General features: G+C 37.5%; 1 protein-coding gene across 1 annotated transcript in view; it reads left to right on the plus strand.

Annotated features, from left to right (window-relative positions):
* The window catches only part of dpydb (dihydropyrimidine dehydrogenase b), a 146,298-nt gene that overhangs the window by 83,913 nt on the left and 45,439 nt on the right, over positions 1–16,946 (plus strand). The window contains exons 14-16 of the mRNA XM_084119557.1: positions 6,498–6,662; positions 10,157–10,225; positions 16,732–16,815. Of these exons, the coding sequence (XP_083975683.1) occupies positions 6,498–6,662; positions 10,157–10,225; positions 16,732–16,815 (318 nt within the window). The remainder of the gene's footprint in view (positions 1–6,497; positions 6,663–10,156; positions 10,226–16,731; positions 16,816–16,946) is intronic.

Here is a 16,946-nt window from a genome sequence, read left to right on the forward strand (position 1 = left end):
ATCGTGTGCTTCAGATGATGGAACGGTGTTCAACAGTGCTGAATGGGTGTAACAGTGCCAAGGCTTTCATTAATTGACATACAGCATGGACAGTAAAACATTTTCTTAAAAACTTAACACTGAGATGGCAGGTGTGTGCAAGAGCAAAACCTGCGTGGGGATGTTAACATGTTGCGGTTAATTTTATGTTTGTTAAATGCAGGTGTCGTGTGTGGGAAGTTTGAGTTTCTTGACAGAAGTGAAAGCTTTGTAGTGACTTTTTAATCAGTGTGTGTGAAGAGTGGGAGTTTTAAGCCTTAACTTTTTATTTCATACTTTGTTGCAAAGATATTTTTATAAGATGTAAATCACGTACACTCATTGTGTTATTAACAGGTAAAAAAAAATAAGCACCACGTTTTTTCCAAAGAAAAAAAAAAAAAAAGAAGAAAGTTATAAATTCGTTTAATTGTAAAAAAAGAAAGAAGACATTTGAAGAACGAAAGGTTTTCACTTTATTGCTTAAAGGGAAAAAAAATGAAAGTTCTGTCAGAGTTTACTCACCCTAATGTCATTTCTAACTTGTGTGATTTCCTTTCTTCCGTGTAACACTAAAGTTTTGAATGATAGCTTTGTGTGCGGAACAGACTTTTACCTTGAAAATCTTCCTTGACACCTAGTCACCATTCACTTTTATTGTACAGGGTTCAGCTATGAGGTTTATCTGTGAATTCTGCGTGTTAGCTTTAATTATTGTCTAACATAGATGAAACTGAAAGAATGACTCCTGATAGTATTTGTAGCATCAGTAAGAAAGGGCTGAAAATTATAAACAAATCGGTACAGTTTTACCATCATTTTCCTGCAAAAGTGTTTATGAATCTTTGGCTTTATTGGGTTTTCATGTATAATTAGAATAGCCTAACTGTATCATTTCCAGCTATTATTGCTAGTTTTCTTTGTAATTTTTTTTTTTATTATAAATGTATGCGAGTGAAAAACTGATATGGCATAATATTTTAATAATATTAAATTATATATTAAATTGTATATTTTTGTTACATTTATTATCTCGAAATTGTGAGATAAAAAGTCGCAATTATCTTTTAATTGGTTTTATTCCGTGTTGGAAACAAGTTTCCATAGCAATGCTTTTAGCTTTTTTTTATTTATCATTTTTTAAAATCTGTTGTATGGAACAAAGGAGCTTGAACATTCAGCTAAATAATTTCAGTTGTGTTTTCCTAAATAGAAAGAAGCTATGCTTTTCTAAAGACATGAGGGTAGGTAAAAGAAGACATAATTTTCATTTTTGGGTGAAGTATTACTCTAATAACAATAGCACAAATATTTATAAATCCTTAGTGAAGTCAAGAGCTAAGTCTACAAAACACCTTTGCACTGCTTTTCTCTGCTAAATGTTGGTTTTTAAATAGGCCTTGGAAAATATTTCAGACAAGCAGCATTCATAATTTTCTTAGAGGCTTTTAATGGCTGAGATCTTTGCTTGTTGTTGTACCTTCTCATTATTGTGTCCTTAGTGCTGTTCAATGACTTCCTACATTAATGACACTCAGTTATACCATTGAAATCTGCTCTGAAACGTGTACTGAGTGTATATCTTTTCATTAGCGAGATGTGACACTCCATCTGTGATGTTCAAAAACCTACTGCCTGTACACCTTGCACAAAGCAATTCATATTCGTGGAACCTCATGTGATTTTCTGGTAGTATATGAAGCGAAACCAATGTAATGCTTCTTGTACTGTATATGCACAATATAACATGTATAGATTTGTGTAACAGTACGTAAGATGAGGGTCTGATTATAAAATCCGTAAAAATCAAGAATTTGAGTGTGGCCATCGTTTTTCAGCTTTTGTAACAGCTCCTTTGAATCCAGAAGGCACCGTCTACGTGTCGATGTGAAGTTTCACAGGGACATTTATCCTCACCAAACAAGCTCAGATTCCCTTCACTTTACAGAACTGAAAGACCAGACTGCTGAACTCAGTGAAAAGCAGAGAGGAAACGCTTTGTAAAATGTGAATGTATCAGTATTAGTAAAGTGGCCATTACTGCTGAAAGTTTTGAAACATGGTGATTCAAGGCCACAGCCAATATACTGCACATATGGATTTTTCCAATAGAAAAAGGTATAGGGCCCTATTTTAACGATCTGAAACGCAAGTATCAAGCGCGAAACGCAAGTAACTTTGTGGGCGTGTCTTGGGCGCTGTTGCTATTATACCGGCGGGATAAATGACTCTTACACCCGACGCAAATCTAAAATGGGTTGGTCTGAAGTAGCTTCATTATTCATAGGTGTGGTTTGGGCGTAACGTGAAATAAACCATTCAGAGCGACATCTCACATTCTTTAAGAGCAGGCGCGCTTGTTCCATGGCGGATTGCTATTATAATGGCGGATTTGCCAGGTGCACTCTAGGAGCGGTTCACAGCCGAGGAGACCGACGTTCTCGTCAGGGCCGTAAAACACAGAGAAGTGACATTGTATGGGGATGGGAGAAACCCACCCAAATTAGCTTCGGTTAAACAGGCGTATAATAATTTGGGTAAATGTGTAAGCTAAATTTATGCCTATTTTTTCACATCTTCATGGACACCACAATGATTTCCCTTGTGTGTTCATATTTTTCCTTGTAATAATGTATGGTTTTCTAAAAATGAGAACTGCTGCATCTGTGTGTAGATGAGATAAGCAAAGTGTATGCGCATTGTGCACACGCTACATTGATTATGGCCAAGCATGCACCCTTAAAATAGCATATGAATAACATGCGCAACGCGCCACTGACTTTAAACTAGGTTTTTCCTGGTCAGTGGTGGAATTGTTTTCTAAACCTGCAAAATAGCACCAGGGAACGTTTGCACCAGAACACGGCGCCTCTTTTCGCTGAACCGCCCCCGGGAGCGCAAGTTAATTTCCTAATTTACCGACGTGCGTCTGTCGAGGGAAAAGTGCAAAATAGGAATGATACATGCGTCAGTGTACAAAGTCAATTGCGCTGGGTGCAAGATAGGGCCCATTGACTTAAAAGTAAAGGTAATTTTTTTAGACTTTACAGAACATCCACGCTACATGAATGGTTAGATTTATGAAAACCTGCTTCGAATAAGCACAAAAAAGTAAATAACATAGGCGAACAGGAAATTTAAAGCTTTATTTTGCCCCAGTCATTGGCATTAAGGTCTGAAAACATGCACTGTGCTAGCAGATGGAAAAACAGTTATGTACGTCATTTCCATCAAGGCCATTTAGCTGTTTAGCTATACATCTAATCTGCAGTCAACAACCACTGTCTCCAACATGTACTTCCAAGAATTCGCTTACATAAACCTGCAGTCAGTGGTTGTGTAAAGTGTAATTGTTTTGCAATCTCCAGTCACTGTCACTCGCAAGGACACAGCAAAATAGCAGCGGGAACAGATTCTGTACCCTCTCTTGCAGCTCGTCCTGTGTCAACATAATGACGGCTATAGTCATAGAGATAATTGTGGCCGAACGCTTTCCTGTGTCAGCTTAAAACATAGCTGAACTGTTTAAATGGCAGACAGACTAATATTTAACCGGAGATTGTCTCTGAGGAGAGCGTGAAAGAGGAAGTGGGGGTTTGCAGCTCGTCGGGACAGCGTAACCGCGGCGTCTGTAATTACCCTGGATGTGCCTCCGGGCCGGCCTATCAGAGGGCTTCCTTCGACGCTCGAGTGTGGCGCATGGCATGACATTTGATCACTCTCTTATCATGCGTGTTCCTTTTGGGAGAGGTGCTGGCTTGAAAGGGGGGATTACTGGGCTGTGCCGGTGTGATAAACCCTCTCAGTTTGCTGAATGCCACACACGAGGCCACGGCTAACCACTGACCTCATCTCATGCTAAAGAAGTGTGTGAATCCAACCCAGGCTAATGTTTGGCAGGTTAACGCATGCTAATGGGCTTAGAAAACCAGAGATTATTTACTTACCACTGGATATTCTTCACACACATTACCTTAAAGAGAGTACTCGCGCTGAAAGTGTAAATGTAGTTGGAAATGTGGGTAATGTGAGTATATGTATTTGGCAATCTCAGTGTTTTCTACTCTCTCATTATCTCAAATACCTCCAGACAATTTGTCCACGTCTCCTTCATTCGCAGTAACGATTACGCTGAGTTTCTAACCTAAACGGAAGCAAAACCAAAGGCAGCAAAATCACTGGCAGGTTTAACGCTCTCACGTTTGGAGGCGTTTCATGAAGGCGTTGGTGATCGGAAGATGCTCTAGTTTCACTAAAAATCACATGTGGTTCATTGTAATAATAGTTTTTCTCTTGCTATCTTTCAAAAGGAAAACTGACATATGCCTGCTGTACTCTAAATACGGTAACAGATTGTGCTGTCGTTATTTTTAGTAGCTCACATGGAGACACAGATTTTTTAAAATGAATTTTCTATTTTGTAGGTAAAAAAACTGAAATTAATTTACACCCAGTCAATTACAGGGGTCAACAGAAAATTTACAGGGGGGAAAAAATATTTTATTATTTCATTGAATTGAAATATTTAGTTATTAACATTCACTTGCAAGTTTAAAATATTCTAGCTGGCGTGAATTTAAGGCGACTGTTATTTTAGAATGTACCACCTTATTATTCCCATGTCGACATGTCACGCTTGTCACGTGACACACCGATGCCACAATAGACAATATGCCGTATTACTGATGTATCTTTTTTATTTCACTTTTCCTTTTCATTAAAAATTTTCTCAGACTAAATCGTAAAATATCTGATATTTCCAGATCAAAACACGGATAAAAAAGTAGCAGAAACAAATGCTAAAAGCATTGCTATGGAAACTTGTTTCCGACACGGAATAAAACCAATTAAAAGATAATTGCGACTTTTTATCTCACAATTCCGAGTTTACATCTCGCAGTTCTGACTTTTTCTCAGAATTGTGAGGTATAAACTGACAATTATGAGTTATAAAGTCATAATTGTGAGATAAAAATTTGCAATTACCTTTTTAATTTTTTATTCAGTGGCGGAAACAAGCTTCATTGCTTATGCACGTTGTAGTCTTTGAAAAAGTCTTTGAGTTTTGCTTTTTTAATGAAAATTACATTCAAGTACATTCAAATTTTTGTTTGTTTGTTTAAAAGCAGAGGGTCTGTTCTTTCTTTTGATATGTTGCATGTTCAGATATTCATACAGCAATATATTCCCGTGGCCATGACATTTTTGTAAAAATGATCAAAAACGCTAGCATTAACCACCTTTATAATGATCATGTTAAATGACCGCCACCATGTTAGTTTGCACCGCAATGCTGAAAATCAAAGAGCTTGTCATACCAAATTCTGGGGACATCAAATTTGTGACCATAGTAGAATTAGCAGAATTCGATAGGTCACAGAATTTGGTGTTACACTGGAATTAAAACGTGTATATTCCTCCACTTTTCCCAAAATACATGAAAGTAAGTGGATGGTGAACTGGGAGAAGAATAGAGTAAACTTTACGGTTACCTACACAATGTGTATCTGATCCAAATTAAACACGTTATCAAATTATGTTTGAAAGGATTATTTTTGCCACTTCCATTGACACACGTGTATATTACAAACTGCACATGAGATGACCAAACTCTCAATGAGATCACAACAACAGCAAACCACAAAGTAGTTTGTGTATTGTAGAGGTTTATACATCTTACATGAATGAGTAGAAATAAAGTTAACTTAATACAAAATATTTTCAATATTTTTTTAATAATGTTATAAAATAATATAAAAATATTATCTAATTAAATATTAGCTTTAGTACAAGAATAAAGACCATTATTTAATTCAGGAAAAACAAATCTTAATAATATCATGTTTGATATTTATAACACAATGTGTCATTATACATAAAAAATATATAGCTGCCTTTTATATTTTTCTCTTTTTGTAAAGCACCTTGAAAAGCCACCTTTAAGTGTGCTACAGTATATACAAATAAAGTATTTTATACTGTTATTATTATCATCATATTTGAGGTCATGGGCATCGAAGTAGTTGAGTGAATTTTATTTTCTTTGGTCATGTGTTATCTTGCCTCTGGTGCCCCCTCAAAAATAAAAATAAAAATAAAAATAAGATAATAATGCATGATGCCCCTAGTTATCTTAATTGTTTAAAATTGTGTGGCTCCTAATTAACACATGCAAATGAATTCTAATTGCTCTTACTAATGGGCCATGCTCTTATTAGTTCATTTATCATAGTTTTCTCTTAATGGTGAAAAAAGGCTGAAATGTGTTTGATTGATGCTTGCATCATGAATATATAGCAAGCATTTGTGGAGTCTGACATTATGATGAAGAAAGTACAGATGTGTGTGTAAAGGTTTCAAAGGAAAAATGCATTCATGCTCCAAGTTTGATCGCTTTCAGCCTAGCGAATGCAGTTTGTGTGCTCTCTCACTGCTAATTGCAGTTTAGTGAACAGTGACAAAGTTTCTCTCTCTTGCAGGATTTGGTGACCAATGTGTCACCTCGAATCGTGCGTGGGACCACCTCAGGCCACCTTTTCGGTCCTGGCCAGGGCTCGTTCCTCAACATCGAGCTCATTAGTGAAAAAACAGCCGCCTACTGGTGCAAGAGCGTGGCTGAACTCAAAGCTGACTTCCCCAAAAATGTGAGTTCACTTTCAGCTCAGCGTTTGACTTATCTTGTCTTTATCTCTTATTTCTCTTTCTCCTTTACTCTTATTCCTGCAGAGTTTTTTTTTTTTTTTTTCATAATGTGATTCATTACTTTGTTTCTCACTTTGTGAGTCTGGGGAGCCTGTCAGTGTTTTATCAACAGCCATAATTCTCTATAATAGAGGTGCCATCTTTTTCCCTCGTTTTCGGTCCCTCAGTAACTCGAGTCGCTTTTGCTCTGTGCATGTTAACTGCTTCACGAGTAATTGTGTAATAGAATCTCACTAATAGAAGATTTTCCAAAGCCTTCATTCTCTTCTTCTCCCTCCTCTGTCGCTCCGCAGGCAGATGACAATGGCTTTTTGTAGTGTTCTTTTCATCGCAATCAGCCATCTCTTTTCTCTCTAATCATTTGCAATGAGACAGCCCGTTTGAGCACAAAATAACTTCCTCAACTTTTGTTGTCTGCCTGCTTCACTCAAGGGTGAGATTAATTTTGAATTACAGGGTGTAATTATGAGGCACAATGTCACTTTTCACACTAACCCCATGAATCCCTCCTTCACACAGATGTGTCCCTGTTTTTTTGTTGTTGTTTTTTTTTTCAGACTGGCTTTTACCTCGCTGTCTACATAGGAAGCTTATCTTCTTAGGCAACATCCAATCCTAAATTGAACTTTGAATGAGTGCTTTTTTTAGAGTTTGAAGTTAGCATGTTGTTGAAGTTAGCATTTTGTAGCATGTTACATGGAAAAACCTAGTAAACAAAAATGTGTAGCACATAATTATATTTGTTTTAGTCACATATGTTTTGGTATTGAATGAAATTTCATATAAACTGTGTGATTGATTGATTTGCCGACATTTACCGTAATTACGAGATTCAGACTTGCAAAAAGCACTCACATCCTTGTAGTTACAACTTAATTTGCGTTACAACTCAGAATTTTCCGCAACATTAATATGCGGAAACGCTCAAAACACTAGTGGCAGAGGCTTCAGCAGTAAAATGTAGTTAGAATATTTCTGTTTAATAATGCTATTGTTAATGTTTTAATAATGCAAGATTAATCTGAAAATAAATGAGGGACATACAATACAATTTAATGTAAGTAGCTAGCACAAAGTTATATATAACTAACGTCTAATGTCTGACTAAATTAGCATGTTGCTAGGCTAACGACATTTACTCTGGTAAACATTGCTACAATACTTGGCTTTCACAAATATTGTACTGCACAGGTTTCACCTTAAGAAGTTATACTTTATCTAACCCCAAAAAAATATTTTTGTTATTTGGTATAATCTAATAAAGTAAAGTTTATTCAGTCATAATAAAATATTTGTGACAATTGTCAAACCAGTTAATTTAGAAGGAGCCACATGAAGCAGTCTTTTTGTGTTTTCACTTCTCGCCACAGTGCTTCCCAAGATTGCCTTCTCCACAAAGGATATATTAGAATCTGGCCAAAAAAAGAATCAATATTAAAATGTCTACATTTAGCTATGCTCCCTTAAAATGCTTCCACTGTAGGCGGCACACTAGTTTTGGAAAAGAGCATCTTTCTCTGCCTGTCACACATCTAGCGAGATAAACATAATATGCACACTGAATTGTTTAGTAAGACTCTCATTGATAATGCTCATTGATTTTGGGCAGATATCAGCCATTATCTCCATTTACTATTTACAATTTCCATTTTTCCCCAACGCTCCTCGCCACCACGTCGTGACCCGCGCGGGCCAGCACCGAACACACTCTAGGGGAATGTTGAAGTGTGTGTTCAGCGGAGCTCACCACAGCGTGTGACTGGTTCGTGGTCAGGGGTGATGGGCGCATGCCGCTGGATGAAATGAATACTCAGAGAAGCGTAATGAATAACAAAACCACCGCAATAATGTCAAATTATACTGGCGCACATATTTCAGCCCCACAAACACACTCTCTGTGAGCCCGCGAGGCTCGCGAGAGTCCTGTAGCTGAAGAACAGACGTGGCTCGTAGAAAAAGATGCGACCCTGCCCCCTTCTCTTTTTTTAATTTCCTCACATCATCGCGTGATTGACAGTTTCCACAGCAATGGGGGTCCCTAGAGGGCCAGTGTTGGTGGACGGGCTCGGTTACCTCAGCGCAGTGTTATTAAAGCGATAACAGGGTGATTCCTGTGCTTCTCAGAGACGCAGCCTGTCTTGCTCACTCTCTCTCTCTCTTTTGTTTTTTTCCCTGTCTGATTAGAAAGGAGTAGAGTATGGAAGCTTATTTCCACCACAGAATAAAAAAATTAAAAAGGTGATTGCAAGTTTTTATCTCTCAATTCTTGACTTTTTTTTTCTTCAATTCTTTAGTTTATGCAGTATTTCACAATTCTGACTCTTTTTTTAATTCTTTGAATTGCAAGATATAAACTCAGAATTGCGAGTTGAGAAGAAAAGTCTGAAATGTGAGATATAAATTTGTCAGAATTGTGATAAAAAGTCGCAGTTACCTGTTTTTTGTTTTTGTTTTTTTTCACATGAAGTCAGAACTGTAATATGTAAACTCCAAGAATTCCAAGGAAAAAGTAAAAAGTTCAAGATGTAAAAAAAAAATTAAGAACTATGAGATGTAAACTTGCCATTATGATCATACGATTTTATATTAACTCTCAGTTGTGAGAAAAAAGTCAGAATTGTGAGATAAAAAGTCTTCTCAAAACAATGACTTTTGTGGCAAAAACAAGCTTCCATAGTAGAACAATGCCCTGCATGTACATTCACAGACTTGTTTCTCCTCAAGCTCGAGTTTCTGCTAAATGCAAGACAGCAAAAAGAGCCGACTTGATGTTATATCACAGATATACATGTATGGAGACCCGGCCCTCAGTTATCCTCCTGACACCAATAAAACATCGACGCTGCTTTTCTAGCCGTGGTCAGTATGTGCGGTTGAGCGGAGCTCCCAGGGGTGAGCGGATGAGAGGAGGTGGGGTTAAAGCCGCTACAGGTCCCCCAGGTCCCAGCAAGATCCAGGATGGATGGACTCATAAACTTCAACACATGCTTTGGCCGCCAAGCATTCCTCCCAGCACCCTCTGTGCCGATTTGTTTCCCTTAAAAGCGCCCGGCGAGGATGAGACACGTGGCGTATATCTCTCCGCTTTATGGTGCGATTACAGTGTCTCCGCATACAGAGAGAGTAATACAGCTAAATCCTGCCTTGCCACAGAGGAGCTGAATAATGCTGTCAGCGTGATGTTTTTATTGTTTTAATAATACGTGCATGCCACTGGGCATCTGCAAACGCACTGAATTATAAAGCTGCACAGTTTAAGGCAGGGTAATAGCTTTTGCTGTGAGCTGGGCTGTTAAAAAATGAAATGAATAAATGCGGATTAGAAAAACTGGCGGATTTTGTGCTAGCGCGTCAGGTGAAATCACACTTCATCAGTCATTTTCATTCTCCCTAAGTTTTTTTTTCTCTTCCTCACACTCTTTTCTTCTCTGTCTAGATTATCATCGCCAGTATTATGTGCGGTTACAACCAAGCTGACTGGACTGAGCTGGCAAAGATGGCTGAGGTAAGCCGCCATTCTCGTTGCGTGTGATTGTCAAGTTTGCTCTGTTTGCTCCTTACACATCTCCCAACTTCTGAGAGTAATCAGGCTTATTGGAAGCATGAAAAGTAAATGTAACATGAATCCGTGAAATTAGTTAATGTTCTGAAGATCTTGTTCCTCAAGATATCCATTCCATTTACATGTTTGAAAGTCTGTTAATGTGAATTCTTTGTGAAGTCTGAATTATAATTTTTTTTGCTCAGCATATCACAAAAAGAAGCATTTGTTTATCACACGCATTCTCAACACAGTGACAAACACAGTCGCATCCATATTCATAGTGTAAAGCCTCATTGGTTCTGTGGAAAGAGGCTTTTACATTAAATTTGCATTAGATACTGTATCATTGGATTTCAGCCTTTCGGGTGACAGAAGCCAACTGTGCTCACAAACTGTGAATGAGAAGTTGTAAAACTTTATGAAATGTATGTTTGCCATAGCTGGAACAAACCTGCTTCCTCTATCATAACCAGACTGACCTTGACAGAGTAAGTGTGCTTTTATTCATCTAGTGGCTAAACAAAGGCTTGACTTAAAGGCATAGCTCAACCAAATATGAACATTTGCCATCATTTTCTCAGCTCATCTTGGCATGTCTTCCTTCTGTGAAACACAAAATGAGAAATGTTGAAGATTGTACTTTCATAAAAGTGATCCATACAGCAATATATAATATGACATGACATGACATGTTTGGGCTCAGTATGACTCCAGTCTTCAGTGTCACATGATCCTTCAGAAATCATTCTAATATGCTGATTTACTGCTCAAGAAACATTTATTATTATTATCAATGTTGAAAATGGATTTGCTGCTTAATATTTTTGTAGAAACCATGATACATTGTCTTTACTGTCATTTTTGATAAATGTAATGCATTATTTCAAAACAAATCGTACATAGAATAGAATAGAATAGAATAGAATAGAATAGAATAGAATAGAATAGAATAGAATAGATGGCAACATTTTACAATAAGGTTCCAATAGGTGACATTAGTTAATTAATGCATAAACTGACAATGTGAAATATATTTGGTACAGTATTTATTCATCTTTTAAAAAAATTGTTATATTAACAGAAACAACTTTTCATTTTAATGTGTTAGTAAATTATGAAATTAACATTAACTAAGATTAGTGTTTTTTTTTTTTCATTGTTACTTAATGTTATCTGATGTAGTTAACTAATGTTTACAAAAGCAACCACATTGTTAACCATATATTAAGGCCCTTTCATACCAAGAACCATAACTATAAAGATAACGATAAAGATATAGTTCTAAAAGTTGTTAATGTAAAAGATGTACTTAATGTACATCTTTTACTTAATGTAAAAGAATAGCAGAGTTCACACCACAGCTATAACAATAACAGCACAGAGAAATCAGAGCTATTTTTTCCAGCTGATGAACGATAAAAACATTGACAGCCAATCAGAATCCAGCATTTAAAGTGACAGACAACAAAACTGCAGCGCGCTTAGAATAAACAGAACATACTGTCCGCTTGAGTGGATGCAAATATAGTTATCATTATAGTTATCTTTATAGTTTTCCACAGATAAAGAGAAATTATGTAGGTTTTAAACGAGATGAGTAAATGATAAACCTATTTATGTATATGAGTGAACTATCCCGTTAAACCTAACAGGTTTTGACAATCTGTTTCCTAACAAGACAAGAGTGAAGCACCAACAGGGAACCAAGAGTTTCTTGTTCGACATATACTTGAGGGTTTCTGTAGACTGGCTTTATTGCAGCCGACATATGTGTGTGTCCTCGCTGGAGCTGTTTCCTTCTGTATGTAAACGGACAGGACCCTGCCATCACTAACACTTACTGCTGCTGCTGCTCTAATTGAGGTGTTGTACGCTCTTGTACCTTCCAGTTTAACTCCTCGACGCCCTCACACACACACACACACACACACACACACACACATACAAATACGCTCAACGATCCCACACACATGTGCGTTTACATTGAGAAAAACCCAGGAGAAAATTTGGCTCGTGCAAAGAGGAGGTTGGCGTGACGGTGAGCTTCAAGGCGAATAAGGAAGACGTTTGTGAGGGAGTTTAGTGGGAAGTTTCATGTACAATCATGTAAGTCATTCTCTACTGTTCTATCATTATGACAATCTTCTTCCTCCTCAATAGTCCTGTGATATAATACACATTACAAAACAACCCACATGTTGGCCCTATTTACACATAGTATTATGATCTGTCTTGAATGTGATGTTATAAAAACACAGAATTCCGCAAAATAAAATGGTACAAACATCTTTCATCATGAAAGGCAAAAGACTCTAATGAACCGAGTCAAGGATATACAGTGCGACCAGCGTTGTCTGATTCCCGAAATGAATGTCTGTTATGAACTGATTCTTTTCAATGAATCAAAAACATACTCTACAGCACAGCCGGTATAGTCTCGTTGCCGAAACGAACGCCTCTCTTATGAACCAGTTCTTTGAATGAAAAGCCATAACAGTAAAGATTTTTACATTGTTCAGAAAATATTCTATTTCACATAAATGCTGTTCCTTTGAACTCTCTATTTTCTAACTTTCAACATTGATAATGGAGACTTGAGCAGCAAATCAGCATGATTTCTGAAGGATCATGTGACACTGAAGACTGGAGTTACGATGCTGAAAATTCAGCTTTGACATCACAGGAATAAATTACATTTTAATATATATTAAAATAAAATATAATCTTACTGACCGGTAGTGTACATCACTTGCTACATCAGATATTGGACCATCTGTACTGACCCCTTGTGACCACCAGAAACTGATCTTAAAACCAGGAGTAAACAGTGTATTTTGCTCTGATTTTCACTGAACTTTGGCTGTTTGGAATTAGGATCAGGATTTTGATGTGTCATTCTCGCCTTTACTAAACACGCTGTGCTTTTATGAAACTTTCAAAGACACCGAAGATATGAGAGCTGCCTTTTTCTGTGGTGACGAAGCCTAACTTTAGCTGAGAGAAGAGTTGGAGAAATTTCTTAATGCTGGTCTTTAATTCATTCATTAAAGAAGTGCACTGTGTTAAAGGGCCCAATAGAATTGTCTATCAAAGGTGCCTTGATGTAGCTATGAGCTGGATTGGGCTGGGCAGCACGGCTTTGATCACACTGGAGTGGTTAGTTCTTGTCAAAGTTAGTGTCAGGTCTGATCAGTGTTTGTGTTGAGGCCTCTGGCTGTCTAATGGAGCGTATCCAGACACACTCCACTCACTCTGTCTCACACACACACACACACACACACACACACACACACACACACACACACACACACACACACACACACACACACACACACACACACACACACACACACACACACACACACACACAAACAAACATTTTTTCAGAGTCCTGCAGGTAAGCCACAGCTTAAAGCCTGGTCCGTACGTGAAGACTGAAATCATCTGAGCTTACAAATAGAAACCTATAATAGATGCAAGTGCTTATCTTCGTCTCGACGAGCGCAACAGTTGGCTTTTGTTTCCCGTTTAAGTTGGGAGCTTTGATGTGATGTACTTTTGACTATTTCTGGATAATAGAAATCAGCTTTGAAGTTTTCTGTTGAATGTGGTACACAAAAGATCTTTCTCATTACACACATGCTCTTGTTTCTGACCATGGCATTGTTAGGATTCACAAATAGAATTACTTGAAATCTGTCCAAGGATGCAATCTTTCCCACAAAGTCGCAGGTGGAAAATGCAAAAAGGGGCCGTTGAATGTTAAGGTGCATTGTGTGTAAATATCATCTGTCCTTGGTTGTGAATCTCCTTGTTGAGTCTGCCAGCCTCTGGAAACACAGAACTGCACAAGAACTGTTCATCAGGGGCTTTATAAATTTGGTTTCTGTGGTCATGCAGCTGCATACAAATCTAAGATCAGCACGAGCAACGGCAAGCATCAGCTGGAGTGGCGAAGAGCTCAGGAGCGGTGGAAATGCATTCTTTGATTAATCACTCACTCTTCACCATCTGGCAGTCTGACAAACAGATCTCGGACTGACGGGAGAATCTGAATCTGACTGAGAGGGCGACTCACATTCCCAACCTTCCACACATGCATGTTGCCAGCTGTAAAGTTTGACGGAGGAGGAATAAGAATAGTCTAGGGCTGTTTTTTCATGGTTTAGGTTAGCTTTTTTCCTTCAGGGATGTTATAACACATTCACACATATATAAATGTGTACTCTATGTGTATTTTGTGTGCACATATGCACATACTGCATTAATTGCATTAAATTGATCAAAAGGGACAGTATTGATCATCAACTGTGTATTCATCAAAGAATCCTGATATTTTTTTTTATCATTGTTTCCACAAAAATATTAAACACAACTATTAAACAACTGTATTCAACATTGATAAAAAAAATAATAATTATTGAGCACCAAATCAGCATATTAGAATGATTTCTGAAGGATCATGAAAATTCAACGTTTAAAAAATCTTACCCCAAATCTTTGTTATATTGCTGTATGGACCACTTTTATGAAGTGTATATGGTGCTTTTGTGTAATGTTTGTAAATTCAGCTTTGCCAGCACAATAATAATATATTTTAAAATATAAATTTTTTTTTTTTTAATATTTCATAATATTAGTTTTTACTTATATTATTAATCAAAATTCAAATATTCGCTCAACATCAGTACTGACCACAGTTATGTTCATGTGGATGCAGGAAGGAAACAGCCACTGAAAAATTTCAGCATGACTGGAAACCCTTTCCAGAGAAGTGTTTTATTGCAGTACGGACCAACATCATATTATTCTCCATCATTTGTGGAATGAAATGTTCACAAAGCAGATGTCCTCATTTTTTTGGCCATATAATATAATTGTGCAGCTTATATCTGCACACCTTGGAGTAGATTTGCACAATTCTGTCTTCTGCCTGTCTTGTCTGTCATTTTGTGTCTCTCAAACCCAGCCAAATCGCTCGCTCGCTCTCATTTACTATCTCTCTCTCTCTCTCTCTCTCTCTCTCTCTCTCTCTAATGGCTGTCAGGCTTTCGGAAAGCCAAGGCTGTGTGTCTGAAGCAGCAGGTTTGTAGGGTGTGTAGAGGAGAAATGGTTCTGGCTCTCCCCATTTCAGTGCGGTTCAGAACGGCCGCCAGAGCGTAATTGCCTGTTGAATGCTTTCCCACTTCCAGCACCCTCGCTCGCTCACCCGCTCCCCATCCACCTGTGCTGCCTTTTTTCTGCTTTCCTTTTTATAAGACGACTCTGTGGCAGCTTTGACATGTCAAAGAGTTATTCTGGGTCTATTTTAAGAACGCCATTTTATGCTTTTTGAATGCTGGGTAGTGCTCAAGGTGTTTTTTTTCTTTTTGTTATAGATTTGTCTCTTTTTCTTTGTGCAGCTTCTAGGAGGCTCCTGCTGTTTTACATACAGCTGCCCCAAAAAGTATTTGGACACTTTATATAGTATAGTATATATATTAAAAATGTTTTTATGATCCTTTTATTTTTGTTAAAGAAGTGCCCAGATGCGTTTTACGTCTTGATTTTGATCAATAGATATATTTTATCATTTTAAAATGGAAGAAAAAAGTTTTTTGAAACATTTTGGTAGTGTTGTGCTGACTTTAAAGTAAATGTAATTTGGTTTGTTAACAAAGGACATTCATACACTGTGTGTCATTTGTGACCTCTTTCGCAATGAGAAAAAAAGTCAGAATTGTGAGATAAACAGTTGAAATTACCTTTTTTTTTTGTTATTCTCTGGCGGAAACAAGCTTCCATACCATATACTGTGGAAGTGGTGGATGAATTATTATTGAAAGGTCTGTTAAAACATGTATAATGTGTCTTGTTTGATTGGATTCCACTTACACTTGGCCACATAAATACAAAATGGATATAAATTCCATCTCCTGAGCTATATGGAAATATACCAAAGCTCTCTTCACACACTATGTCAATTAGTGTTTTGCGTTTTGTGATTGCTGCATCCATGTGTCGCATCCACGATTGCATGAGTCTCATCCTGTAAGTGTCTTAACCCACCTCCCAGCTTGTTTGAGTGGTCGGATTGCTATCAGTCTCAAATGCATCTTGGAAGGGCATTTACAACTGGACTGCGTCCAAAATACTCTCTTGAGTAGGTACTTATTTTGAATAAGTAACTACTTCACAAACAATATGTTCTATATAGTATGAATGTGTGTAGTATGAATGTAATTTGGATGTACTACATTCACCATGCTTTCAATATCATGTGACCAGCATCAGTTACATCGCTTCATGAATCCTCTCTCGTGGCCTCATGGGATAGTAAAGTGTCCATCTGTAGAAATCCATGAAGCAATCTTGTTTCCTTTGCATGAAATTTTGTCAGATTTCAGCTTTGGTCAAATTTAATTTTGCAGTGCAATGATTCTTACTTATTTCATTGGTGTTTTCCTTGATTCTTCTGTACTCAACAGGACTCTAATGCAGATGCTCTGGAGCTGAACCTGTCCTGTCCTCATGGCATGGGAGAGAGAGGTATGGGACTGGCCTGTGGACAGGTAAGATTACACATACATAGCATAGCACCTCATTTCAGAAACAAAATTCTGTTTTTATCAACTCCTGTTGTTCCAAACCTGTGTGATTTGCCTTCCTCTGGAAAACACATTTGTGACCCTGGATCACAAAA

The sequence above is a fragment of the Abramis brama genome (genome assembly GCF_963993115.1).
Source record: "Abramis brama genome assembly, chromosome: 7".
Taxonomy (NCBI): Eukaryota; Metazoa; Chordata; class Actinopteri; order Cypriniformes; family Leuciscidae; genus Abramis; species Abramis brama.